Source organism: Lolium rigidum, chromosome 5 (assembly GCF_022539505.1).
Source record: "Lolium rigidum isolate FL_2022 chromosome 5, APGP_CSIRO_Lrig_0.1, whole genome shotgun sequence".
In the NCBI taxonomy this organism is placed as follows: Eukaryota; Viridiplantae; Streptophyta; class Magnoliopsida; order Poales; family Poaceae; genus Lolium; species Lolium rigidum.
Window position 1 is genome coordinate 222,426,850 of NC_061512.1, and position 26,246 is coordinate 222,453,095.

Below are 26,246 nucleotides of genomic sequence, written 5' to 3' on the forward strand. Positions count from 1 at the left end.
TCCCTTCATTCCAACGAATAAGGTATCCTTGTTTTTCGTTTTTTTGCTTCGACTAATGATTATTTGAAATATATAAAAAAATGGTATAAAATTAGCTTCATTAAAAAGTGCTTTTAATATAAATCTAACGATACCAATTAGTACGTGCAATATGATAAAGATTTTGTTGCTCAATTTTTCACATTCACCCGATTCTTGAACTTCCTAATAAAAGCCACCTCGAAAGTAAAAGAACTGCACAAGTCACTTAGCGTTTGGCATTCCCAAGTATGAGCGCAGAATTAATAGAGGACATCAAATACCCCTCCCCAGAACTCAAGGCGACCCCAGAATTAATGGAGGACATCCAGCCCAAGATCACTCTACAGCAGAACTCAAGGCGACTCAGTCCTTTGATCTCCCTGTGCGCCAGTACATCAAATACCCCTCCCCGCCAGAACGGTTCGATTCTAACCGAGTCCCAGCTAGCTCACTCCCTCAGACGCTATAGCTGCAGTCCCTCTCGCCGTGGTAGCGGAAGAATGCAGGCGCTCGGCGTGTCCGCGGGAACGAAGTGGCTAAAGCATTACTCCTCGGACCAGAGCATACTCACCGTGGGAGACGGGGACTTCTCCTTCTCTCTGTCGCTCGCCACCGCGTTCGGCTCCGGCAAGAACATCGTCGCCACCTCCCTCGACACCTACGGTTCGGTCCCGCTACTCGTACTCCCGTTTGGAGTAGTCATTTGAAGGCTTCTGTTCTGGCATCAAAGGAACATGTGCTTATTTTGGCCGGTCTAATTCGTATGATCATCTTCAGTTTGCACTGAACAATTTACTCCACGTGCATTTCTTGCGCGCGAATCTGCTTCCGCAGAGGAACTGAACAGCAACTATAGCGACGCGGCGTCGAATGTGAGGGAGCTTGAGAGGTTGGGTGCCACGGTTCTGCATGGCGTCGACGCGAAAGAGATGAATGTCCATGCCGATCTGTGGCCGAGACTTTTTGATCGGATCGTCTTCAATTTTCCTCACGCCGGGTTCAATGGACGCGAGGACAAGGTGGACGTGATCAAGTATATATGTGCACGCTCTTTAGATCTAATTCTCGCAATCTGTTCTGGGTTTATACCTCTATTTACCTCTTGATCGATCTGGCCTTGCAGGTCGCACCAGGAGCTAGTGAGGGGATTCTTCGCCGCGGCGCGGAACATGCTCTTCCGTCGCGGTGAAATCCATGTCACCCACAAGACCAAGCATCCCTACTCTAATTGGGGTATCAAGCAGCTAGCATCTGAGTCCTCGCTCACTCTCCTAGAGGAAGCTGCGTTTCAAATACAAGACTACCCAGGTTATAACCAGAAGAGAGGGTCTAGCTGGAGGTGCGACCAAGACTTCGCTATTGGTGATTGCAGCACCTTCATCTTCCTCAAGGGATAGATTTCTCTTGTTATAGCCTGCAGGCCTGTGAGTCTGTGTGACTGTGTCACTCTGGCCGTCTGACGGTTGCATGAACTCGATCGTCAGATGTTGTCCACCTCGATGTAATCATCTAGGCTTTAATTTGAGCTGCCATACTAAGATGAACATCATATAAGCTGATGGCGATGGAAAATGCAGCAGATTATCTACCATATATGGGTTCGCATGCGCCTTCATTTTTCTTGTTTCCATTTGTATTTTGTTTTCCAAATTATATTTGAATTGGATCTTAACTCTGGTTAAAAATGTCTATCTGAAAATGTGTTGTGGAAAGAGAGAAAAATAAGGATAGCGGATTTCCTCCTGGTTGTTTGATTCATCATCCGTTGTCTTCAAGCTGGTGGTAGGGGCCCAAATATGTTTGGATTGGCTCCAAACATCTTGTTCCTGACTTTGAGCACCTCGATCTAGTTAGTTGGTTGGAGTGTTTGGTTCGTGGAGAATCAATTTTCACTATGTTATTTTCAATTTGTAAAACTGTAGTTTCAATATATGTAGATTAGCTTCTATAGGCGAACAGTTTGATCAGGCAAACTATGTTTAATTGAGCTGAAATATGGTCTGTCTGTTGGTAACGTATGTGCATGTTTGACCACGAGAACGTCGCCCTGACTAGAGTCTACCAAAGGGAACAATATCTGCAACCTTCTGCTTTGCTGATTACTACCTCTTGTAAGGTTCAGTTCTTAGAAAAACTTTCTATAATGCTTGTTTGATTCTTCAATCCTTGTGAGCATATCTTCCCGAATTAAACCTTGTGAGAATATTTCTAAGAGGCATCTTGCACCTAGTCCTGAAGTTTTTTTGTTTTGTTTGGGCATTTAACTGCTATTGCAATCCACCAGAAAAAGTGAAACCCGTGGCACCCTTCTAATAAAACGGTAGGCGGTGACAATCCATCCACAAACACCTTAATGTTGTACCATCATCTGGCTACCTATCAAATTTTGAATTGAAATGTAACTGCAGGTCTGGCGCGGCCGGATGGTCCTCGAGGCGGCGGCACAATTCATTGACGGTGGGGCATTGTGGTGGCTTGGAATCGGACGGTTGGTCATGTGAGAGCGGCCGACACCGCCCTAACGTCCCAGGTCCGGGCCCTTTGAGCCCCATCTTGGTCTGGACGGGCCGCCTCAGGCATGGACGACGCTCACTGGAGATGGCTGAGCTGCGTCGGCAGGGATCGGTGGTGGTGGTGGCGCTATTAGCCGGCCCGCTGTAGCGTGACGGTGAAAACTTTACAAGCTAGTTTGAGGAGCTTGATATATACAGAATACAACTTTTTTTTGTGCAGTATAGTTTGAGTTCAAATCCAAATCCAACCGAATTGTTTTGGCCGGTATTAATGTTTCTCGAGGGTAACGGAATTTTCGTTTTTCATCGGGATTTCGGATATTCCGACCGAGAGAAAAAATCCCTGCATTGCACTACCTCGTTGTGGTCAACAATAGAAAGCTCACTATTTACCTTTCTCCTTTTATTTATAACAAGATCAGGATTCACAAAAAGGTCATGTTTTTATCTTCAAACAAATTGCTGCAACGACAATGTTGGGCGATTTACATAAAAATAACCCTTTGTTGCAACTATAGCACAGACTGACCCTCTGGCGAAACTATTTCACCCATCTAACCCTTTTGTGTGGCGCCCCTCCCATGGGCGCCACACATGCCCGAGTGGCACCCGTGCCTGCGGCGCCACTGACCTAGCCGACGTGGCGCCCTCGACACTGCGCTGGTGCGACGATCCGACGTGGCAGCATGTGTGGTGCCGCTCCCATCGGCGCCACACATGCTTTTGTAATTTCCCAAAACATACCGTAAGACAAAGCGTCTGGGACTTAGCCGTTTGGCGAGCCTCTATGTGTGGCGCCGACGCCACGGACAGTGTGGCGCCGATGCCACGGGCGCCACATATAGAGCCTCGCCAAAACGGCTAAGGACCAAGCGTCCGGAGCCCCTGGAACTTTTCGACATATAAATCAACATATGTGGCGCCGACGCCATGGGCGCCACACAGTGCAGTGTGGCGCCAGTGGCATGGGCGCCACACGTTAGCAATTTTCAACACAACAATAGCAATTTCAATAGCAATTTCATACACATAGAACATACAGATAGCACACATCATAGATCACATCGTAGCACATAGATTCAAACAAGTAGTAGCAATAGAGACATGGTTCGAAATGACATAGAGTTCACAACACGATACTTATGAAATAGAGTTCACAACACTAGCAAATGCATCTATCCTCCGCGACGTCCCCTCCTCACGGGCTGCTTCCGGACGGCCAACCTTTTCGTCCGCTGCCGTGGATGTTGCTGCTGCTCCTCCTGCTCCTGCTCCTCCTGCTCCTCCTCCTCTGAAGATAACGGCTCATCGTTCCTCATCTTCCTCAAAGTTGATCTCCGCGGCAGCGTCTCATCCTCCTCAATCACAACCTTCTTTTCTCGGTTGACATAGTCATCTGGAGTGTATCGGGCTGGAGCCTTGCCCCTTGGCTTCAACTGGTACGCAGACCGTGTGGCTTGCTTCTTGCGTTTACTCGCAATGCCTTGACTCAGGATGGTGTCATCGTCAGGAATCTTCAGAAACATGAACACATGAGATTACAAAAATTTGAAACTAGTAAGCACATGTTGAGTGGTAACAAAATACTCCAAACCTCCGCTTCTTCAGAAGAGGATGTAGCCGCAATTTCGGTGTCGCGACAACCTAGCAAGTTGGCTAACCGCCGCATCTTTCGTGCAGTGTTCTGCATCGTGGAAGTCATGGTTACAAAGGCACCCGAACACAGTAGCTCACATTGAATGTTGGTGACCATACCTTAATGAAATGCCGCATCGGTCCGATAGGCTTGTCATCTGTATGGCTCTGATCCCAAACAATCTCGCACTCCTGAGCTATTTTTTAGATCTCGGACCGCTGCGACAAACATATTATACAAATTTTGAGCGATCACATGCCAATGTAGATGATATACTAGCTAACGAGAGAATACATCACCACGAAGTTCAGCTCGGAAGCAATAGAAGTCGATCTTCCTCTGCGAGCAAAGGTGTCGTGCTGGCTTTGCGCAACCTCATCGAACTCGATGGGGTCGTACAAGATGTCGTCTTCATACGCGGGTTTCACTAACTCGATACGCGTGCTTTCATGAAACCATTGGAGATAGTTGTTGAAAGTGGCCAAGTCGTGGGGGACAATCTCCACATGGCCAGCATTCCGTACCGCTTCCAAACAGTGTTGGAACACTGTGACGTGGCCTCTATGATGGTCAGGCCAATTTGTGATCTTCCTCTGCCGCTTCCTATCAAGCCTGCAGGAATCGAGAAGTTAGATTCTATCTCTTCAATCAACAAGCTTCCATCGCATGATTCAAGAAGTTTACCTATGAAGCGTCTGGTCCGTGTCTTGCCACTGAGGTGGGCACTCCTGATACAGCCCAAACTGCCTCATCACTCTGTGCGGCTGGTGGTACTCAACAAGCCACATGCATATGAGTGGGCAGCGCATACGCCAGAAACGCGCCTCCTCAAGGCACTTGGGGTTGAGGTCAGTCATCCCCGCGCCAATACGGTAGTAGGTACCATATGGCTCCCATTCAACCTGCAGCATTCAAATATTTCAGAATTTACAACATGCTAGCAGAATTTATGAACTCCGATTGCAAAAGAGTGATGGTTTCAATCAGTTACATGCTCAGCGGTAAGAGTGTCCAACTCCTCAGTGTACTGCATGTACATGATCTTTGGATCGCTCGTCATCTCCGAGACATTGTCCCAAAGAAATGCCCAAGTCGGCTCCCGATCAAGGTTGTTCCAGTAATGAGGCCATCGTCTCTCTGTGAGTACCCTGGGCCGCCCAACTGATATGCGGTCCCAGCTCCATACGGAAAGTAGGAGCAAGCATCCACCAATACCGCCGCTCCCAGTCCTGCGACAAGCGTCGTCCAACTGCGTACATAAGACATTTGGTTAGAGGTAGAGGTAGGCACAGTACTATAGAAGAACAGTACATACAACAAATCATCACCTGTCGGTAGAGGTAGGCAAGTGCCGCTGTTCCCCAACTCCACCGGCGCTCCAACACCGTAAGCGCCTTGAGCCAACACCAATGGGCCAACTTCCCACCACTATCAGCAAAGAGAGTCCTCGAGATCATGTACCACAAGTACACTCGGGTGTACGTCCTGATAGTGTCCTCGTTGGCGTCTTCCTGCGGAGGTTGTCCAAAGTTAGTCCTTATCCAAGCGAAAGGTGCGCCGGCGGGAGCTCTATCCTTTTTATCTTCTGGCGCCGGAGGAGCCATGCCAATAAGGTCCTCCATCTGTCTGCGCCACCCATCAGAAGCTGTGTTCATACACAGTGGCTCGCCCTGAATAGGAAGTCCAAGTATCATTGAGACATCCTGTAGAGTAGGGGTCATCTCGACGGCCCTCAAGTGGAAGGTGTGCGTCTTCGGCCTCCACCGGTCGACAAGGGCGGTGAGTGCCGCGGCGTTCATGTTCGCCCCCCCGGCTTACAAGCGTGATGAACGGGAGAAGACCGGTGGGCTGGATGAACTCCGTGTACCTCTCGTCATACGCCATATCCACTGTGCCATGGTAACGAATCTTCAAAGGGTGAAGATCCGTTCTCCTCTCCGTCATATGAAAAGCCCGGCGATCGCTGTCATACTCTTGATCTAGGAGCCACACCATCCTACATGTTTACACAAATACACCATATATGAGCCATTCCTAACAAATATGAGCAACACATACATGAGAATATATCCAAATAAGCCATCACACATACATCACATACATACATTTGAATGCATTTGCATAAGAATATGGACACATACATATTTAGGGTTCCTACACATACACATTCATGAAATTTGATGTCTAGGGTTTCCACAAATCTACATAGCCATTTAGGGTTTCCACAAATCCACATATCTAGGATTTCAACACATACATAGCCATTTCAACACATACATACATACATACATGTAAAATTTAACATCTATGGTTCCAACAAATCTATGGTTCAAACACATGCATATAATGAGGCTATCAATTTCAACACATACACATCAATATAGATTCAACAACCAACATTTCCAATCTAGGTTCCATGTCTAAATCGAATTAAATCGGAGAAAATCTTGGATGAATCGAAGGGCAACAAAGGGGAATACCTTGAGGATTGTATGGGGATGGATCTGGCCGGCCAGATCTGTCCAATCCGTGGAGGATTTGGTGGGGGGCGGAGGAGAGGCGGCCGGCGGCGGCAGTTGGAGGAGGAGAAGCAGAGAGGAAAGAAAGAAGAAGGCTGGGTCGGGCTGGGGGCGGGCGCGGGCGCCACACTTAAGTGGATGTGTGGCGCTCGTGGCATCGGCGCCACACATAGCGCCTCGCCAAAATGGCTAAGTCCCAGACGCTTTGTCTTACAATATGTTTGGGGAAATTATAAGTGCATGTGTGGCGTCGATGGGAGCGGCGCCACACATCCTGCCACGTCGGATCGGCGCACCAGCTCAACGTCGAGGGCGCCACATCGGCTGGGAGAGTGGCGCCGCAGGCACGGGCGCCACTCGGGCATGTGTGGCTCCCATGAGAGGGGCGCCACACAAAAGGGTTAGATGGGTGAAATAGTTTGCCCGGGGGATCAGTCTGTGCTATAGTTGCAACAAAGGGTTATTTTTGTGTAAATCGCCATAATGTTGCACCGGAGCAAGTAGAAATCTGAGAAAACGTCACCCAGCATTTCAAATTTCAAATTCACTATCGCAGAATCCACACCACGTGTCAGCGTCTGCGCAAAATCCGGCAAAACCCGTGACTTTGAATGGCAGGTCAAAAGGCCAACGCTTGGGTTTGATTGCAACATTCGGGAGTGGACCCGAGTCCCACGCGCGTACTCTGTTCGCCTCGTCACAGCAGCAGCACACAGCGGTCGCAGTCGCAGTCGCTCTCGCCAGGGGAGAAGGGGAAATGCGGCGGCCACGGCGCCCGGCGAAGGCCGGAGGCGGCGGCGGCGGCCGAGAGGCGCCAGTGGAGGCGGGGGTGAGGGTGGGGGTGAAGGGCGCGGCGAGGGTTCCGGTGATCGCCGTCAACGGGGAGGGCGAGGCGCCGCTGCTAGGGTTTCCGGTGGCCGCAGCGGCCGGAGGCGGGGAGAAAAGGCCACTGCTGGACGCGACTGCGGTGGGAAAGAAGGAAGCCCTCGATTGGGTTCCGCTGATCTTCATCGACGGGGTGGTGGAAGGGGTGCAGCCGGTCGCCGTGAAGGGGACTGGCAACGCGGAGAAGGGCGAGGACGGGGTCAAGTGGCTCAAGCACTATTCCTCCGCGCAGAGCATACTCATCGTCGGAGACGGGGACTTCTCCTTCTCGCTGGCGCTCGCCACCGCCTTCGGCTCCGGAGAGAACCTCGTCGCCACGTCCCTGGACTCTTATGGTTCGATCTCCTTTCCGCTGTCTCTTTCTGCTTGTGATGTGGCCAGATGTTCGTTTTGTGTTAATGCTAATACTCTAGTAGATGATGCTACGTTTTGGCTATTTTGTGCCATGTCGAATAAATGGAACCATGGCGGGTGTAGTGTACATACTAGTAGTAGAATACCACGTGTAGATTTGATGCTTCTAAGAGAACAAAGTATCTTCTGCTAGTTGAAGAAGGCTTTGATGCACTTCACTCGGTTAGTAACATAGGGTGTCTTTGGTTTAAGCCACAACTAGCCCAGCCGAAATTTCAGCTGCCAACATTTTTGGCGAATGATTTGTGTGCCCTCGGCGCGCTGAGGCGTTGGCGAGATTTACTCGGTAGAAGCGTGGGCGTGCGGGCAAACCAATATTTTGGCGGTGTTCCAAACGAAAGCCATATCTCTCGGGAAAGCCCCGTCAAGTTGGTACGGTCAGCGTCAGCAGTAAACCAAACATACCCCATCGCATCAAAGCTACCTTAAATTGACTTTACTTGCATTTCATTCTGTGACAAAGGAACTAATGCAATATGATTTAAAATGAGGTGGTGATAATTCTACCTCAGCTGTATGGAGAGACAACGTGTTAGTCAATTGATTATTGTACATTGGAACATTATTGATTTTTGTAAGCACTTTCTATTATCTCACTGAATCTAATTGTGATGTATGAGGAAATTTTCCAATTTGTGTGCCCTACTGTTTCTTACTGCCAGAAATTGGATGCCATATGGCCTCTCACTGCTAGAAATTGTCTGTTTATCCTTTTAGGCTGAGATCCCCTATTTTGCTGATGACAGATTTTATGGTAAGGTTTGTTTGACATAGTTATACACCTTGCTGCCCAAACCACTACCGGACCATTAGTTTATTTTTTGCAACTTGTTCGTGTCAAGGGAGGCTCAACCACTATGACAAAATGGTCTTTGAGCAAGAAACTGAAATGAATGAGAACAACACAGTGAAAACATATCAGGCATCAGGTTAACTCAAAAAATGTATATTGATTTCATTCCATGTCACAGCCACTTTATGTTACATTCTTGTATGAAGTTGTTGTATTTAAATAGTTTTTACTCTTCCAATTTCTTATTTGCTTCACTCCTAATTACGAAGCTCACATGGATAAATGCTGTTATCTTCATTTCCGCTACCATTTCTAGATAATCTTATGTTTTGTCTCTGCATTCTTGTTTGGTATCCTCTTTTACAGGGGTTCTAACGAGCAAGTATGGCAAAGCTGAAGCTAATGTAGCAGAACTGAAAAGATTGGGGGGCACAGTTTTGCATGGCGTTGATGCAAAAAGGATGAAGCTTCACTCATGTCTGAACATGAGACATTTTGATCGCATTGTCTTTAATTTTCCCCATGCTGGGTTCAAAGGAAAAGAGGATCAGCTGCATGTCATCAAGTATGTGTACTAATGATTGCTTAATTCATGGATTACATAGCCGCTCTCATTTTTCATGTGGACTGATTGTATGATAGTTGGTCTTCCTGAGTTTCTTTGGTTTCAGTTTGATTTTGTATCTATAGGGCTGAATCTGTGTATGAGTCATCATCACTGTGGGTAGTATGGAACCTGTCAGAAGTCCTTATTTTATATATTTTTTGGTTATGTGCTAATGACTGTCTATCAGTGCTTAACTTAAGTATGAGATCACCCACATTGCATAGTCTCATTGTCTGAAATGCATTATATCTATATCTTATGATAATAATAAATAGCATTTTAATTAAGTTACAGTGTTACAAAGATTGTATCAAATAAAGATGACATCTTATCTTGTCATATAGACGGAAAGATCACATGGAACATTCAATTCAAGCATAATAAACTAAGAACATTTCTGTTGAATTCCTGAACCTTCATGCAAAATCTCTTTATGCATCACTTAGTACTCTGTATTACCCACTAATCAAAGACATTTGGACTATAACATGGCATTATTTTTGTAACTTGTAAGCAAATGTTTTCTTCCCATACGAACTAAGATCGGTAAGATTGGCCATAAGAATTTAAATGTGTGTGTGCCAATGGTAATTAACTGATGGTTCCTCATTGAGTTCAGTTAGGCAAAGAACATTCTTAAAGTTTGAGGCTTTAACAGGCTTTTAGGACCTTTGGTTTCTTAGTCAATTTCTCATTAACAAGTTTGTTTTGACATGTAGCGCGCACAAGCAGCTGGTGCATGGGTTCTTTGCAAATGCGCGGTACCTGCTTCGGCCCTATGGTGAAACCCACGTTACCCACAAGACAGGACGTCCTTATGACTCATGGGATATCGAGCAACTGGCCTATGACTCTGGTCTTACTAGGGTTCAGACAGTTCCTTTTTCTAAGGAAGACTACCCTGGTTATAACCAAAAGAGAGGAGATAGTGCAAAGTGCGATCAACCTTTTGCCCTAGGTCCATGCTGCACTTTCATGTTCTGCCTCCGAGATGTAAAGAAGCTGAAGAAAGCGCATGGAAGCAGGGTTGGCTCAATCTCATTCCTTGGCAACAACAAATTCTATCCAGGCGTATCGGCAACTGGCATGAGCCAATTTAATCGGCGCCCACTTGCTCCAGCCTGGCCTCGGACACATTTTCCTCCAGTCAACGCAGTTCACATGCCAATACCATTTGTTCCTCACCCCTTTGGAGTTGCTCCAATGGAACATCCAGGTTTTACAGTCAACTTTTCTGGGGCAGAAAGAGCTCCTTACTTCCACCAGCAGCAGGACATGGTACAGCCAATGTGCAGAGGGCAACCACTGAATGTTTTGCCCACTCAATGCGGCTTTCATCCACCAACGAGTAGAGTCCTTGCAAATCGGGAGCAGCCTCCAGTTGTGCCACCATGGGGAGGTGACTACTCTTACTCACCCGGAGGATACCAGGGTCTGCAAAGAGAGTATGAAATTCACAGACAGCATATGCTGTCCCTTGAACATCGCTACATGGAATCTGTGCAGAGGCGGGCTAGGCTGGAGATGTTGATTGCGCACTACGGCAGCCAGTGAAGGATCGTTGCGAAGGCTGTGTCTCTGCTGCTGCTGTAAGGGTTCACTGAGCAGAGAAACTCTGACCTTCCAAGACGAGCAACTTTCGACTTGAGATGTTCTTTTGTTGATGATGTACAGTTAGGGCCATTTTGCGTGGCAAACACTGACCACGAGTCGAGAACAGCCCAAGCAATGCTGTTTTCTTTCTCCTATCTAGTAAGTAGTTTGAGAAAACACCTGTAGACAGCAAAGCCTCATTTTGCAATGGAGCTGTCTTGAGGTTCTCAAAAGTGTATGCAGTTATTATCTGGGTTTATCACTGGTACAATGATGAGCCTGAACCTGATGTAACTGGCTTCGTTTGTGCTTCAAGTCTTGCTGCAAGACTTTCTTGATCTGTTACGGCCCCCTTTTGCAAGAAAATTAGTACTCCCTCTTTCATAATTCGGGTATATCTAGAATTATGGAATGGATGGAGTACGAGTTATGACTTGTGTACATCTGAATATGCGACAAGAATTATGGAATGGGTCCGAATATGCCACAAGAATTATGGAATATATGGAGTACGAGTTATGACATGTATACTGCTGTTTGGGCATTGGAAGTTAGAACTGCTGCTGTTGTCATAAACATAAAATTCGAACACAACATAGCAGGGGAGATGAGACGAAGAGCAGAGTAGGAGATGGGTGCAGTAAGCCATTCACTGTCGGATTACTAATCTGAACGCGTCGATCTCCCATTGCAGTAGCGCTCAAGGAAAGCAACGCCTTCTCTGACTCCCAGTCCGAGTTTTGATAAAGGGTGCTAACCAGATTTCAACACAACGAACACCAAAAACACAAGATAAACAAGAAGCATAATTGTCGATATCAAAGCCACCAAGCAAGAAGCAGCACAGGTTCCAGAGACCCGCTTACTGAAGAGTGATCCCTTCTCTCTCGTCCTCGCTCGAAGGAAGCCGTACATTCAGATGTCGGATGCGTTCCCCTGAGCTATGGAGGATACATACCACATGCCAACCTGGTTAGAACCAGAGAAACCTCGCCAAAGCTGATGCAATCACCCAAGATGAGCTGGCCCAGACTGAAGACCGCAGCCGCCCTCAACCGGCGCCCACCGTTTCCCCAGCGACGCCCCAAGGAGGAAGCGACGCCCAATACACCGTCGTCGCCCAATCTAGAGGAGTGTTTGTTTTCACTAGGGAACAAGGCCGGGGTAGGGAGAAACGAGACCTCAGTTGCGCCTCAAGACGAAGCACGGCGGCCTAGGGCATCGTCAAGCCACAGAAGGTCCAACCAACCAGGGATTTCTCCCGGTCCGGTCTCACACCACCACCCCCCAAACCATCCTCGGATTCCGCACGGGAGCCGGCGACCAACGCTGTTGGGGAAGAGAACTGGGAAACAAATGGACCTTCTGATATGGCTAGTGGGCAGCGGAGAAGCCACCACGCCACGACCGCCACGCGGCTAAGGATGACGGCACGAACCCGCGGATGCCACTAGCCGCCGTAGTCGCCACCGCCACACCACCTGAGGCCGCCGTCTGTTAGCTAATTAATCTTGTCATATTTTAGTGGTCTAGTTATTGGAGAGAATCCAAGAGACAAACAAGGAGAAAGAGTAAGGATGTCAAGGGAGAGTGTTCTTTGCAAAGCTTGTACTTCTTCCCTTGGCTGCATGTGTCCATGTGTGAGAAAAAGTGAGGAGTTTGAGAGAGAATTTCCTTGTGAGAGAGAGAGTGGGAAGAAGATGGGGCTACCAGATGCAGCCCCAACACCGTCGCCCCCGGGGAGCGATAAGATGGGCCGAAACGTTTCTGTTCAAGCTCAATAATGTTAGAACACGGCAAGCAGAGTAGGAGACGGTGCTGTGATCCTGACAATTTTCTGAAGTTGCAATATGTTAGTATTCGACTTCCCCTCGGATTCCGAATCCGAACTTGAACGCGTCTCCCAGTTGCAGTCGCGCTCAAGGTTCTCTGGCTCCAAATCCGAGTTCAACTAGAGCTCGTCTTGCTGAGCCTCCGAAGCTCAATATGTACCAACGCTACCTGTCCTCGTTTCCTCAGCACGTCGTTTCTGCTCGATTTGCTTCACCTCCGTCCAAGATGGGAATCAAGCGCGCCTACACCGAGGATGCCGACTCGCGGTGAACGAGCGCTGCGGTGCCCCGGAGCTAACGATCTGCAAGAGGTCGCGTCTTTGGAGCTCCGACGACTACGAGGAGACGCGCGAGCTCGGCCAGGGCGCGAGCGGTGGCGTCGTCGAGGCGCGCCTACGCTGCACCGGCACCACCTTCGCCCTCAAGAAGCCGCTTCGCTGCAAGCACGAAGACGACGGCATCAGCTGCGCCTGCAGCGACGGCCACATGCTGCAGGAGGCCGCCTTCCTCGCCAAGTGCCACGGCCATCCCGCCTTGGTCGAGCTCCAGGCGATCGCGCTCGACGCCATCGTCGGTGGGAAGCTCTCCATCGTCATGGACTGCGTCGGGCCCAGCCTCTACGACGTCCTCCACCAGCACCGCCACAGCCGGCCGTTCACGGAGCCCCAGGTGCGCTGCATCATGCCGGAGCTCCTCGCCGGCGCCAAGCACATGCACCGGCGCCGCGTCGTGCACCGCGACATCAAGCTGGAGAACATACTCGTCGGCCCTGGCGGCATCGAGGAGGACGTCAAGCACTGCGAGCCTCCGCCCTACGGGAGACGCGGCACGTACGGGTACATGGCACCCGAGGTGCTCCTCGGGCAGACCGACTATGACGCCATGGCTGACATGTGGTCGCTCGGCTGCGTCATGGCCGAGCTCCTCACCGGCGAGCCCCTCTTCTACGCGGATGACGATGCTGAGGCGCTCCTCGATATCTTCCGCGTCCTGGGAGTGCCGTTATTTACGACCTGGCCTGCCTACAAATCCTTGCCGCTCGCCGGGAAGCTGGTAACGCCGCCACATGTCATCGCCCGCAACAAGCTGCGAGATCACTTCCCGGAGGACCTTCTCTCCGAACAAGGTTTCGAAGTACTCAAGGGCCTACTCTCATGCAACATCGACAGGAGGCTATCGGCGACCACCGCGCTCCGGCGACCATGGTTCAGCAACTGTGCTGACCCTTCAGCTTGATACTAGGCCGGGTTCAAATCCTTGTGCTTACTTACACAAAGTAGTTTGTTCAAAAAGAAATTTAGTGAGATTCATGGGTTTATCCATGGTCTCGGTCATTCTAGCATTATGATTTTGGACGTGTGACAACAATTTATCTATGAACCTACAAGGCACGGTGTCTTGTAACTTGTGACTAGGATTGTTGCAGTAACTGATTTGGATGTCAGTTTATGAACCAAGGATTAATATTGTGATGAATTCCTCACAGCTGGTATGATGTAAGTTTTGCTTCGGATATTCGGAAATACTTTCTTAATCTTTGACTGGCATGCATGTGCTCTCGAAGGGGGAAAAATGTTACTACATGCCACTAGAAATATTTGTCACCTGGATCAACGGGTCAAAGACCCAGAAGACCAACTTCGAAAAAACTAATAAGATAAAGATTGTCTCAAAAATATTAATAAGATAAAGATTGTCTAAAAATATTAATAAGATAAAGATTGTCTTGAAAAAAAAATACTACTGATATAGGGTTGCATCTCCCATCCGACAACCTGGGCAGAGATAATAGCAGGATTAGGTCATCTGCTCAGATATCAGAGGACCATTGTCACATGAACCAAACCAAACAGGGCCATGGTCACAAAAACATTTCAAATGGAAACTCAAACTTGTTCAATTCAATAAATAACTTTACATATCAACAATGTACCGTTGTTTCGAATACTATTACATGCATCGCTTTGTTATAGATAATCATTTCCTGTGCTTCAGAAGCACTATACAAACGAAACCACACGGGAAATTGTTCTTCTACTGAAGCACTATCAATTCACAGAAAGTCAGGCATTGATCAGAGCTGTGGGGAACGGATCAATCATTTTCTCATGCCAAGCTGGTAATTCATCATCCAGACCATCGTTAATGCGCAGCCGCCGTTAGATGAAAACCCAACCGCCACCTAAAATGCGCCATTGTGGGTTGTTGTTGCTGGCTGATGCAGGCAGGTTACCGTCCTGTGTTTGAAGGGTGGACACTCCTGCATTTCATGTAGAAAAGGAGCATAAGACCGAGATCTATCCTCTGGGAATTCCTTTGTGGTGTCTATAATTTGCTATATCAACCTGATTACAAATTTACTAACATGGTTTTGTATGCTTGCTCATTGAATAGGTTCTGGACAGTGGGCAAGTATAGCAAAATACTTTCAGGTGACCGAAGTTACTCTTGTAATATGTATAGTATTCTAGCAAAAACTCTTGTAAAATGTATCAAGTGCATCTAGCTTTCTAATGCACCCGAACTCGAAACTACCTTCTAAGATGTAAATAATTTGAAAAAAAAAAATCCATACACACAATATCCATCTACACTGTCACAGAACTTTCATTTGAATTTCGACTCACAACTTGAAAAATAAAAACGGCAAATCATCATATGAATGTAGTTAATTAAAATTAGGTAGACATCTGAGCCCATTAATTAAACACTACCATAGCTGAATTGTTTTCTCAAGAGGGTTTGAATTTCGATGACCTTCATATATTTTATTTATATGGTAAAAAATATTCAGATTTTCCACGACTTTTTTTGCTTCAGAGCTCAGGTGCACCAAAAGTCTTGTGGACCACATATGTTCTCTGTAAACTGGTTACCCAATGTTAGATGATCTAAACTTACCTTGTGCTGACCAGTGGACCTTCGGAATATGGTCTACTTTTCCCATCTGATGAATGAAATCAGGATGCATCCTAGTAAAATATGCTTCCTTGATGGAATTGAGAAATTTGATACCAGTAGGGACCTCACGTAATTCCTTGAGGTTATCGATTAGAAGATATTCAAGACTGACCAATGCACCCTCATGTATGCATATTTGATTGACTTGTGGCAGATCTGACAAAACAACCTTCTTCAAATGTTGAAACCATTCTACATGAAAATTTAGCTGCTGTCCAGTATACGCCCTTTTAAGATGTAACTCTGTTAAATTTGACAATTCAAAGAGCTGTGCCGCTGGATTCTCAGCGAGCTGACACCATAATAGCTCCATATTCAGAAGACGATTTCCATGAGTTGAGAAAAATGGAGATTTCAAAGTTCCCTCTGACAATCGCCCTACGAAACTGAGCTTTTCGAGAGGGTTTGGCATCGTCAAATCTTCTAGCAGGAGCGTCTCATCTTCGTTGTATGCTCTTATGTTTAAATTTGACAGATGGTGCAACTTTGACAATGAGTCGCACATTTGTGCACACTGGCTACTCCTTACATATGTAATGTAAAGGCTCCTCAGGCGGGATAAATTTCCTAGTTCTGCAACAAAGACTTTAGTGGCACGAATTTCATTCAAAGATTGCAATTCATTCAATCTCCACAAGCCCTCAAATGGTTCCACAGATTCCCAATTATGGAAACTTGTATATGTTTCATCTAGCAATTTCCAAATAAGCAAGTGGCGCAATTTCATTAGATTTGAAAACTCTTTGGGGACTTTCAGCAAGTTTGTACGTTCAAGACTCAGTGTTTGTAAATTGTGAAGCTTCTTCATGGATTTTGGGAGCAACTTCACATTGGTGTCATTCAGGCAAAAATACCTCAGGTTGAATAACTCTCCAATTGAATGTGGAATAGTCTCAATAGGCAAACCTGATAAGTCCAGTACGGCAAGAAACTTGGATTCCGTGGGAATAAAAGAACACCATGAAGACAATGCCATGCTACTGTCGAATGATATGAAGGTGCGAAGCCTTGTTGGGTCTATGCTTGATCGAATGTTATTGTTGCAGCGGACCACCGCCAGACGACGAGGTTCTAAGCCCAGTTGTACCACCACTCCATGGGTGTCGTCATAAACTGCACAGAAACTCTCTTTTTTACATTGAGAAATGGCTAGGTCACGCACAAGATCATGCATCCGAAGACATCTAATCCTGTCAAAGCTGTTCCTATTTACAACTTGGAGCATGCTTCGTTGGACAAGTTCTATCAGATAGCCTTCAGCAACATCTTCTATGTTGGATGCTCCTCTCTGTTCAACAAGTCCTTCAGCAATCCACAATCTAATCAACCTTTTTCTGTGGAGTAGAAAGTCTTCTGGGAACATTGCACAATGCAAGAAACAGTTCTTCAAATAATTTGGCAGGAACTTATAGCTTAGATTCAGAATTTTTTCCACACGGTTTAGGTTCTCATTGATGTTTAGCTCTGAAACAAGCTGTTCATAAAAAGTCCTCCACTTTTTATTACTCTTGGTATTGAGTGACAATAAGCTTCCTATTGCCACGAGAGCTAATGGCAAACCATCACATTTCCCCACTATAGATTTACCATACTCACATAATTCTGGAGGACAATTATGGTTTTCGATGTTTGGAAATGCCTTCCTCAAAACAGAAGCCATCCATCATTGTCACTCAGAGGCTCTACTTTAATCTTATAGCCATCTTCAGCTCTTGAAGCTACATCTTCAATCCGTGTAGTTATTATTACCCTGCTTCCCAGGCCATTATCGACAAGAACCTCTGTGATTTTTAGAAAATCTGCTGGTCTCCACACATCATCCAATATGATCAGGTACCGCTCTTTAGCCAGAATTTTCTTCAGTTCCACTCGCAATTCTGCACCATTCATCTTTTGAGTATCAAATTCTCTATTATCTTTTGTGAGTTCTCTCAGCATGTTTCTCCAAACATCATCCAGTTTATACGACTGAGAGATAGACACCCATGCATGACAGCCAAAATGGGATAATTCATTTGTGTACACATTGTTGATAAGAGTGCTTTTTCCTATGCCGCCCATACCCCAGACAGCAACAACTCGCATGGAAAGTTCTTCGGAGTGCAGCATTTCAATCAAGGTTTCTTTTTTTTCATAAATACCTATAAGTTCATCATCATTGATTGAACGATCATGCCCAGGTAGATAAAAAAGCTGTTCATTCTCATAGCTGGTTGTGGGAATATCACTCACGCCAGCAATTGGTTTGGTCCAGCGGTGTTTTCTTCTTGAAAGGACAAAATGACAGGTTCATGGGCTCATCTGAAGAAGATTTTCAAGAAGCCTCGGTCTCTCATTTCACTTGATGATGTTGCTACTAAAGCAGATGCAGTACATAAACTGATCCACAACATCTTCCATGTCAAACGCCAACCTTCGGACTTGACCTATCCAAGTTTCTACCACTTCACCTTTACAGACCTTGGTGCCTATTTCTTTAACAAATGCATTAATAATCTCAAGTTCCTCTTTTATCTGTTTCATGTTAGCTGGGAGTGCAAGCAATAACTCATCTTTCCTTCCAAGCAATGGTTTAGCTAACTTTAGCGTCTCTCCTGCCACAGCTATGCCTAACTTTTGTATGACCAGAATAAGAGTGATCTCTGCCATTTCTGTTCATGTAGTTTTACTCCAATCTTTCACAAAAAGTATATTTGCAAAAGTGAACGCTCAGCCTTAGTACCAATTCTATCCTGGTACATCAAATCTACAGAAAAACAGAAAGTTTGAGCAGGGGTAATAAGTGATATTATTTAAAGAACATGTTTGATCTTCTAATTAATACAATATTAAATGCATGTACCTTCAAGGTTGCTCATGATCTATGCATTGCTCTTGGAGTAAACACACCCGCCAGAGAAAGAAGGTGGATGAATGGTACATGAGAAGGATAAATGAGTGGATAGTCTTGTATCTTTATCACAGAAGGAAGAGCCCAGTGCAAGATGAAAGTACTAGGAGAAATTTGGGTAGTCCTTGGAAATAACCAACGTCTTTCCTCGGAAAAGAGCAACGAGTTCAGTTTGCAGATATTACAAACCAATGAGTTGAAACAAATCAGCCATCCCACTAAGGTTGCCTCAAGGCAATGGTAACGAAAGGAAGGGGAATATGAGGATTCCACTAAGGTTTAGAAGAAGTGCTGACCAGAGAAAACTGAAAAGGCTAGAGCCATCGTAGACTCTTAGTACTATTGTTTGCTCAATGATTAGTGATAAAATAATTACCCAGCTACTCTGTCCTGCACTAGTACTTACTGTGTCTTCGTAGAGAAACTGGGGTAACAGAGATAGTAGCTCTCTCCCCTCACCATCAGGTGCTCAATTTCAGTCATTGGCACACCCAGTTCCTGGACTTCAGATATTTGCACAAAGCACACATCAGCAAACAGGTTAAGAGCTGTCACTGATGTCGATCAGAGGCGGTGGCAACTTTTTCCTTACCGGTTGTACTAGTCATGACCAGTTTCTTGAGTGCCAATGGTGATAATGTCAACACTCCACACTGTTGTGCACCATGGCATGCAGTGACGCAGAGACACACTAAATTTCCTAGAGATTACTGAGGAATTTTATGCACCCCTAATTAAATATGGGGAACACATCTAGCAGTCCTTGTTAGTACCAGTTACCAAAACTTAGTGGTATAGGTGTCCTAAGGCCCCGTTTGGAGCAATGGAAATGTCTTTACTTGTAAAGACACATAAGAATGCTAATTTTCCTAGGTTCAGGAAAAATGTTGCCTACAAAGCTAAGTGTTTCTAGTAGCAAACTACCGTTTGGATTGGAAAGTATTGGGTCAATTCAACATCAGGGAGGAACAAAGAACAAGATCGTGGTGGATTTATCTTCAGTACCTTTGGAAATGGATCAAAGGGGAGATTGTGCTGAGAAGCTTGCACCAGACAGGATCAACGACAGGGAGACGACCAAAGAGGAAGAGCCGGCTGGACTGTACAGGAGGAGCAGCATCAGGGGCGTCCGGCCGGCGGCGACTTCCTCCTTCGCCGCAGGATCACGACCATCCATGGCGTCACCTACTGTGCGGTTGCCGAGATGAACCCGGAAGCGGTGGCCCCTCGTCATTGTCTCCTCCATCCATGTTGGTGCCTCCTTCCATTCGTCGCTGGTGTTCTTAATCTTCCCTCCCCCTCTGTTCCCTTGCAATCCTGCATTCACGTTTACTTAAGAGTCGGGAGTTCTCCACGTGAAAAAAGAAGAGTCAAGAATTCTTCAGATAAATCTAGGCAGTGAACCTCTATGGTCTGATGTTAAGTTTAGTTGTTAAGTTGACTAACAAATCTGACCTCTGCGATGGATAACTAACCACCGTAGTGCTCGTTTGCTAGAAACAGGTCAGTAGCAAAATTTTCTCATCTAGTAGATGTATTATGTCTTGTCGGACCTTTAATGAACTAGCAATTGGGCACATGCAATGCACGTGTTGACTTAAAATATGTTAGAATTACAAAAATTTCATATGATACCAAATGCAACATTTCCACTTTAAAATTGAAACGCCAAACTCACTGATTTCATCGTACACAAGAGATGTGGTTCAGAACAGAAAAATTGAATTACGCATTTAGCATTTTAAAATAATACCCTTCCTATAAACCCTTAACCGTACCATTACATGAGAAATTATTGCTTCAGATCACCACACCATGACCTATCTATTATAGAAGACCCTTTAAAGAGGGCACTCAAATCTGGTAGGAAATATGTCCTAAGGGATCACCAACTGTGGTTTGTGCCATATACATACAAAAACAACTAGCTTCATAACAAAAATATAATTCTAGGGTACACACAAAGTACAAACCTCCAAGATTCTAAAAAGAAGATAAACTGCAATTTTGAGGCTTGGACTTGGGAGCATAACACTAAAAGCTAAAACTATCCAAAGGATTGTTGAAGCCGGTTGGATTCTCCTTTTACAGCTTCTTCGATACCTCGCAAAAATAATTGATACATATGCATAAGAATGAAAATTTTAAAACATATTTGGTCAATACATCTAGTAGAGTGGCCTAGCAAATAAGAGTATGAAACAAGAACATAAACATACCAGGATTTTAAACCACAATAATAATAAAGTTTCATGCAAGCTCTACCAGCATTCAAGGATGGACGGAGCAATGAACAGACTGGATTGGCAAAAGAAACAACAAAGGATGGTAATCTCGTAATGTTGAGATGGAATTTCAGAAGTAATAGCTATTGAAAAGTAACTCCAAATCATATCTGAACAAAACATAGCTTTACAGGTGATACTTATCTATGTAAAACTAATACATCGACTGAAGTTCAAATTGCAATTAAAAATAGTCTGCTATGCAATCATTATGCCTCAATTCATTTTTGTTACCAAAATTAGGCTGTTAATGTACTTTATAAATGATTCAAGGAAATGGCAGCATATAGCATGCCATGCTCAATCTCAAAACTTAGAGGTTAGCCTATTTTATTTTATTATGAGAGCATTCAGTACAAAATATATAACTACTTTACTGAGTGCATACTCGTAACCATCAGAACATAAACCAAGAGATCAAATCAAAGTGATTACCTTGACAGTCCCTCCTCATAGGAGGTGGAACAACCCCACGGCATCCGTAATTGATTGATTGCCCTTTCTTTATGGAAGCACATCATCTGATGATCCCCTTATTATGTCACCTTCTTCTGCCTGCTACTGACACATAGATGTAGGAAGACTGATGCAGTGCCTCCTCCTCACTCTCTATGGCCTCAAGGTGTCACATAATAAACAAAAAAATTAAGATAGATGGCAGTAGAAAGAAAAGAGAGAATCACTCAACCAATAACCCGCAATGCAAACCAATAATGTAACTCAATGATAACATTCAGCAATAACGAAGTGGGATCTTTCTTTTGTTTACATGGTAGAACCGACACTCGAGACAGTGTATTCAATGTTGCGGCAACATTTAGCAATAGTGGAGAGGCGGACAGTTGGACAATCTCTATCAATTGCTCCCTCACTGCTCTAGCATTGAGGGTGACCAAAATTTACATATGCACAGCCACTGTGATCTAGCTGTAGTACGGAGGACAAGTAACATGACCGAAACAAAATCCATATAGATGAAGAAGTAATACAGCAATGCACACCAACCTTATTCCATTTCCTTGCCCTCTCGTACCAATCAAATTAAAGGCAGCAGTAAGCACCTAGTGACCAAAATGTCCAATGAACTTAGAACTAGTTCTCAAAGGAGAAAAAAAAATGCGATGCAGATGATCTGGATACTAACTTTTTAAGCATGCATCGACCGGTGAGATTGGGCATGAACTAGAATGCCATTGCGACATTGCACGCGACTGAGGATATTGTCGACCGACTGGCTGTCTACGGCATCTATCAATTCCACAAGATAAGCATGAAACTTTCAGGATTCGTGCTTGAACCAACAGAATCACAATTTGATGCCTCTATTTGCACATGGTACCTACCACATCCGAGATGTTGAAGGCGAGCCTAGCGCCCCAAACTGCCACATCCGGTGGTGGACGGGCAGTGAAGCAGCGGCCGCGTGCAGGGCTGCGGCGGCGGCGTCCAAGGATCTTGTGGCGGCTTGAGGGCTCCGGCGGCGGGCGTCAGGCGTCAAGGGCTGCGGAGGCGGCTTGCAGGGATCCCTTGGAAGGCTTCAGCGGCGAGGCGGCTAGCAGGGCTCCGACGGCGGCCGTGGTCCAGGGCAGCGGCAGGTGGTTGGAGGGCGTCGGCGGCAGATCGGTGGTAGGGCGGCGACGTCGGGGCCGAGAGGGAGGCGTCTTGTCAAGGCGGAAGGTGTGACGCAATGTTGGTCGGCGGCGTGGCTGGGTAGGCACGGCGGAGGCAGGGTGGAGGCGATGCGTAGCACCACTCTCCCCCTCTCCCCTCGACGAGATTCATGGCGTTCAACGACGAAGACGGCGCGGCTAACAACGGCTTTCCCCGCCGGTCGCTCCACGCGTGGGAGGGACACCTCCTCCACCAGGCGGGGTACCCCTGCCCGCCGGACACGAGGCCTCCCGGCGGCGGATGGTGGCTAAGTGCGGGCGGCGTGCCAATCCCGTCGCCGCCCCAGGGAAACGCCCTCGACGTCGCCATCGAGGAGGTCCGGCTGACCTTGTCGGACCAGGACCGCGTCGAGCCGCGCTACCACCCCGACAACTACACGGCGTGGAACTCCTACTTCCTGCAGCGGTGGGAGCGGGAGCTCGCCTCCTACGACGGCCCGCCGCCTCCGCCTCCGCGCAACAATGTCGCGGGGCGCCGGCGTTGGTGGAGCGCACCGGGTCGGACGCTCGAGGCCGTCCTCGAACACATCGAGGGCGGCAACTATCCCCTTCTGACGATGCCCCCGCTGTCGAGGGCATCAGCCAGCCGCCACCGGGGTAGCAGCTGGCAGCCACGGCGCATGGCTACCAGCTCGTCATCGTCCGGCTCGGCGTCGAGGTCGACGCCGATCTCCAGGTCGGCGCCATCATGGGCGCCGGTGAAAACGGAGCCGCCTTCCCCGCCGAGCAATCGTGCGCACAGCAGCGGCGGGATCGTCATCCGCGAGCCCTCGACGACACGAGGACGCCTCCGCCCCAAGCGCGAACCAGACACCTCTGGCGAGCGGAAGCGCAAGCCAGCGAAGGTGAAGGTGGAGGAGGTCAACGACGCTGAGGACGCCGCGATCCTCGAGGCCGTCATGGCGAGGTCCCTCCAGGACCTCGTCCCCGCCGACAACGCCATGCCCCTCGACCGGGCCCGCGCCCGGTCGAGGGAGCAGTGGGAGAAGGAGGAGGCGGAGCGGCAGGCTCGGCTCCTCGAGGACGTCGCTCGCTACCGCCGGCCTGCGACTCCTCCATCCGGTGTCCCCGTGCCCGTCATCGACCTCGAGGAGTCCGACGACGACTGGTACAGGCCCTCGCCATCCCCGCCGCGCGACGGTGGCCGGTGGGGAGACCCCGGCCAGGGCACCAGCAGCCAGGCGCCAACGGCGCCACTGCGTTTCGATGATGGCGGCGACGGCGACGAGGACTACACGGTGTTCTACCGCCATTTCGACATGTAGAGCGCCGTGTTTTAATATTTTAATTTGTATCCCCCGGCCGAAGTCGAAATATATTCGAACTCGGCCTCTATGTATGAACTTCGCCCTCTATATAGTAAATATCATTAAATTTAGTCTAAATTCAATCGTTTTTAGACGTATTTCGTCAAGTTTTCGTTTTTCAAATTTAGATCGGGGTCTTCGCCTGAGATCGCGGCTGGGAAACTGGTCCTGCCCACGCCAAATTTACGTCCAATCCGGACGTAAATTACCCCGGATTTCGGCGTGGGGGGGGGGCAAACGAGTGGAGATGCTCTTAGAGCAACTCCAATAGTATAGCCGGTTGTTGGCTATAAGCAAGATGCCATGTCATCTATAGCCAACATATAGCCAACAAGTACAATAGTTGGCTATAAGAATGTACTACTTTTTCAATAGATGACCCACCTTTCATTCACACACCTTGCCTAGGAGCACGTGCTACAGCTAGCTCTTGCATAAGAGCCCACTCACATTCTCTCTCCTCTTCTCTCTCCTCCAACTAGACACAAATATATTATTTTAATCTTTGTAGCCAGCTGACTAGACCTTATTGTACTTTCTCTTAGAGCAACCAATCACGTGTTTCATTAATACTCCCTCGGTCCCAAAAATGTATAGTGTTTAAGGACTGGTTAAAAGTTAAACTTTAGTAACTTTAATCAAATATTTAGAAAAATATATTTACATCTACAATATCAAATGGATATATTAAAAAAATGATGAATCTATTCATGTTGATTTAGTACTGTAAATATTTATATTTTGTGTATAAACTTGGTCATACTTAAAAAAGTGGTAATTGCATGGGACATACACGAAGTTGTCCTCGACGTGCAAACACACCCAAATAGTTGAAAAATGGGGGCAGGTGGTACATGAACTTGTAAGTCGGGTTCAAAAACATCCACAACCAATGAGAACTTGCCATTTGACTTGCCATGCTGGCGAATGAACAAGGCGTGTGGGTTAGGCATTTTTGTGAATCTCCCCCCTGGAATTTGTTGAGTTCGTCAAACTGACCCCTATTTTGACGCTGGGCGGGAAGGGAATATGCGAAAGAATATTCGGCCCTAACCCTAGTTCCCAAATCGTTTTCTCTCCAAGGCGACGGCGGCGCAGCGGACCGGTGACGGCGCGGGCGAGGCAGTTCCAGCAGCGGCGCGTAGGTGGAATGGAGGAAGAAGCTAGAGCAGACCACCGGCGTGGCGTTTATCCCGGCGGAGCAAGCTCGAGCACTGGCGCGGGCGAACAGTGGCGAGCAACCGCAGAGGTGCTCTGGGATGGCAAGGTATGGTGCGTTTTGAATGAATTTGCTCTGAATTTGTTGCAAATTAGAGGACAGAGACACTGAATTTGCTCTGTTTGTACTGTATTTCAGGTAGCTGTGCAGAAATCGATGGATGCTGGCAATGTTGATGGGCAGAAGCAGAGCTTTTGCAGTTGCAGTTCTTCTTGTGTGATGAGAAAAGTAGCAGTAGAAAATTTGAGGCTGGAGAATGTTGTTACTGATCTGGAATGTGAGATGCAGAGGATGAAGTTGGAGAAGAAGAAACTTTTGAGGGATCACAAAGCAGATATGAAGTGGAGGGAGAAGAAGGAAGCTAGCATTGTTGTCTTAGGTGTTGTGTGTCTGCTGGTGTATGTGGTTGTTGCCCTGTTGACAAGGGGATTTGTTTGACAATTCATGTACTCAATGTAGCTATGTAATCCATGTTGTTCTATGGAATTTGAATAAATAAGAGCAAGAATACTTGTCACAATACTGGATGTATTGCAATGCTATATTGTTCAGGTAGAAACAAGTGAGGATTGAAATTTGCAGCACAATACTGAATTTTGTTCACAAAAATAGGACAAAAAATGGCTGAATTCCTGGCAACATTGTCTCACAAGAATTGTCAGGATTACATGCATTTTGACAAGGAAAATATGTTGGAGCTCCTCTAGACATTCCCATCATTCCCATGTGCAGGTGCATTTTATGAAATGGGTATTTCTTCCTCCTCTGGCAGCACTGTATTCAAATTTGGCACAACCCAGCCTCGAAAATCCCATGCTAGAAGGGCAAAACAGTAGTGGATCCAATTGTGCAAGGGGTGCTGAGAAATAATGTGTTCAAGAATGCTTGGGTCATCTACATGTTGCCTTTCTTGGCCCTCTCGCATCCTCTCGCTTTCCAAATCTTCTTTCCTCTTGCTCACAATACCTGGCTTAGAATCCAATTATCATGTCCCTTTTTGTTGTGATTTGGTTTTCCACATATAGAGCAATGCATAGTGAGTCCATGTCTCGCTAAGTGTTGGTACACCTTGTGTAATTTTCTCCTCCTGAGCTTTCTTCC

The 26,246-nt window shown here is 46.8% G+C and overlaps 4 protein-coding genes and 1 pseudogene across 4 annotated transcripts; 3 read left to right on the forward strand and 2 right to left on the reverse strand.

The window, feature by feature from the left end:
- The first annotated feature begins 521 nt into the window (after window positions 1-521).
- On the forward strand, window positions 522-1,418 carry LOC124657124 (heavy metal-associated isoprenylated plant protein 41-like). The gene is made up of 3 exons (XM_047195729.1): window positions 522-684; window positions 856-1,054; window positions 1,145-1,418. Exons 1-3 carry the CDS (start codon window positions 522-524, stop codon window positions 1,416-1,418), a joined length of 636 nt encoding a protein of 211 aa, XP_047051685.1.
- Window positions 1,419-2,393: 975 nt separating this feature from the next.
- On the reverse strand, window positions 2,394-6,165 carry LOC124657125. The gene is made up of 7 exons (XM_047195730.1): window positions 5,989-6,165; window positions 5,499-5,786; window positions 5,162-5,419; window positions 4,855-4,898; window positions 4,542-4,641; window positions 3,837-4,048; window positions 2,394-2,676 (listed from the first exon to the last, which is right to left on the reverse strand). Exons 1-7 carry the CDS (start codon window positions 6,163-6,165, stop codon window positions 2,394-2,396), a joined length of 1,362 nt encoding a protein of 453 aa, XP_047051686.1.
- A 1,281-nt stretch (window positions 6,166-7,446) lies between these two features.
- Window positions 7,447-11,019, forward strand: LOC124657126. Its single transcript, XM_047195731.1, has 3 exons — window positions 7,447-7,909; window positions 9,148-9,346; window positions 10,108-11,019. Exons 1-3 carry the CDS (start codon window positions 7,447-7,449, stop codon window positions 10,940-10,942), a joined length of 1,497 nt encoding a protein of 498 aa, XP_047051687.1. The 3' UTR covers window positions 10,943-11,019.
- Window positions 11,020-12,425: 1,406 nt separating this feature from the next.
- LOC124657127 (putative cyclin-dependent kinase F-2) lies at window positions 12,426-14,049 on the forward strand. The gene is made up of 2 exons (XM_047195732.1): window positions 12,426-12,477; window positions 13,001-14,049. The coding sequence occupies exons 1-2, from the start codon at window positions 12,426-12,428 to the stop codon at window positions 14,047-14,049; spliced, it is 1,101 nt and encodes a 366-aa protein (XP_047051688.1).
- A 923-nt stretch (window positions 14,050-14,972) lies between these two features.
- LOC124657128 lies at window positions 14,973-18,433 on the reverse strand (annotated as a pseudogene).
- Window positions 18,434-26,246: the final 7,813 nt, after the last annotated feature.

Bases quoted from the DNA above. Each gene is read 5' to 3' on its own strand.
- LOC124657124 (XM_047195729.1), top strand. From the start codon at position 522: ATGCAGGCGCTCGGCGTGTCCGCGGGAACGAAGTGGCTAAAGCATTAC. The intron at 685-855 runs GTTCGGTCCCGC...CTGCTTCCGCAG, and splicing joins CACCTCCCTCGACACCTACG to AGGAACTGAACAGCAACTAT. The intron at 1,055-1,144 runs GTATATATGTGC...CTGGCCTTGCAG, and splicing joins GACAAGGTGGACGTGATCAA to GTCGCACCAGGAGCTAGTGA.
- LOC124657125 (XM_047195730.1), bottom strand. From the start codon at position 6,165: ATGGTGTGGCTCCTAGATCAAGAGTATGACAGCGATCGCCGGGCTTTT. The intron at 4,642-4,854 runs GTAAACTTCTTG...GGCCACTTTCAA, and splicing joins ACGGACCAGACGCTTCATAG to CAACTATCTCCAATGGTTTC. The intron at 2,677-3,836 runs GTTATCTTCAGA...GTCACGCTACAG, and splicing joins AAGATGAGGAACGATGAGCC to CGGGCCGGCTAATAGCGCCA.
- LOC124657126 (XM_047195731.1), top strand. From the start codon at position 7,447: ATGCGGCGGCCACGGCGCCCGGCGAAGGCCGGAGGCGGCGGCGGCGGC. The intron at 7,910-9,147 runs GTTCGATCTCCT...CCTCTTTTACAG, and splicing joins CACGTCCCTGGACTCTTATG to GGGTTCTAACGAGCAAGTAT. The intron at 9,347-10,107 runs GTATGTGTACTA...TTTGACATGTAG, and splicing joins GATCAGCTGCATGTCATCAA to CGCGCACAAGCAGCTGGTGC.
- LOC124657127 (XM_047195732.1), top strand. From the start codon at position 12,426: ATGCCACTAGCCGCCGTAGTCGCCACCGCCACACCACCTGAGGCCGCC. The intron at 12,478-13,000 runs GTTAGCTAATTA...TCGTTTCCTCAG, and splicing joins ACCACCTGAGGCCGCCGTCT to CACGTCGTTTCTGCTCGATT.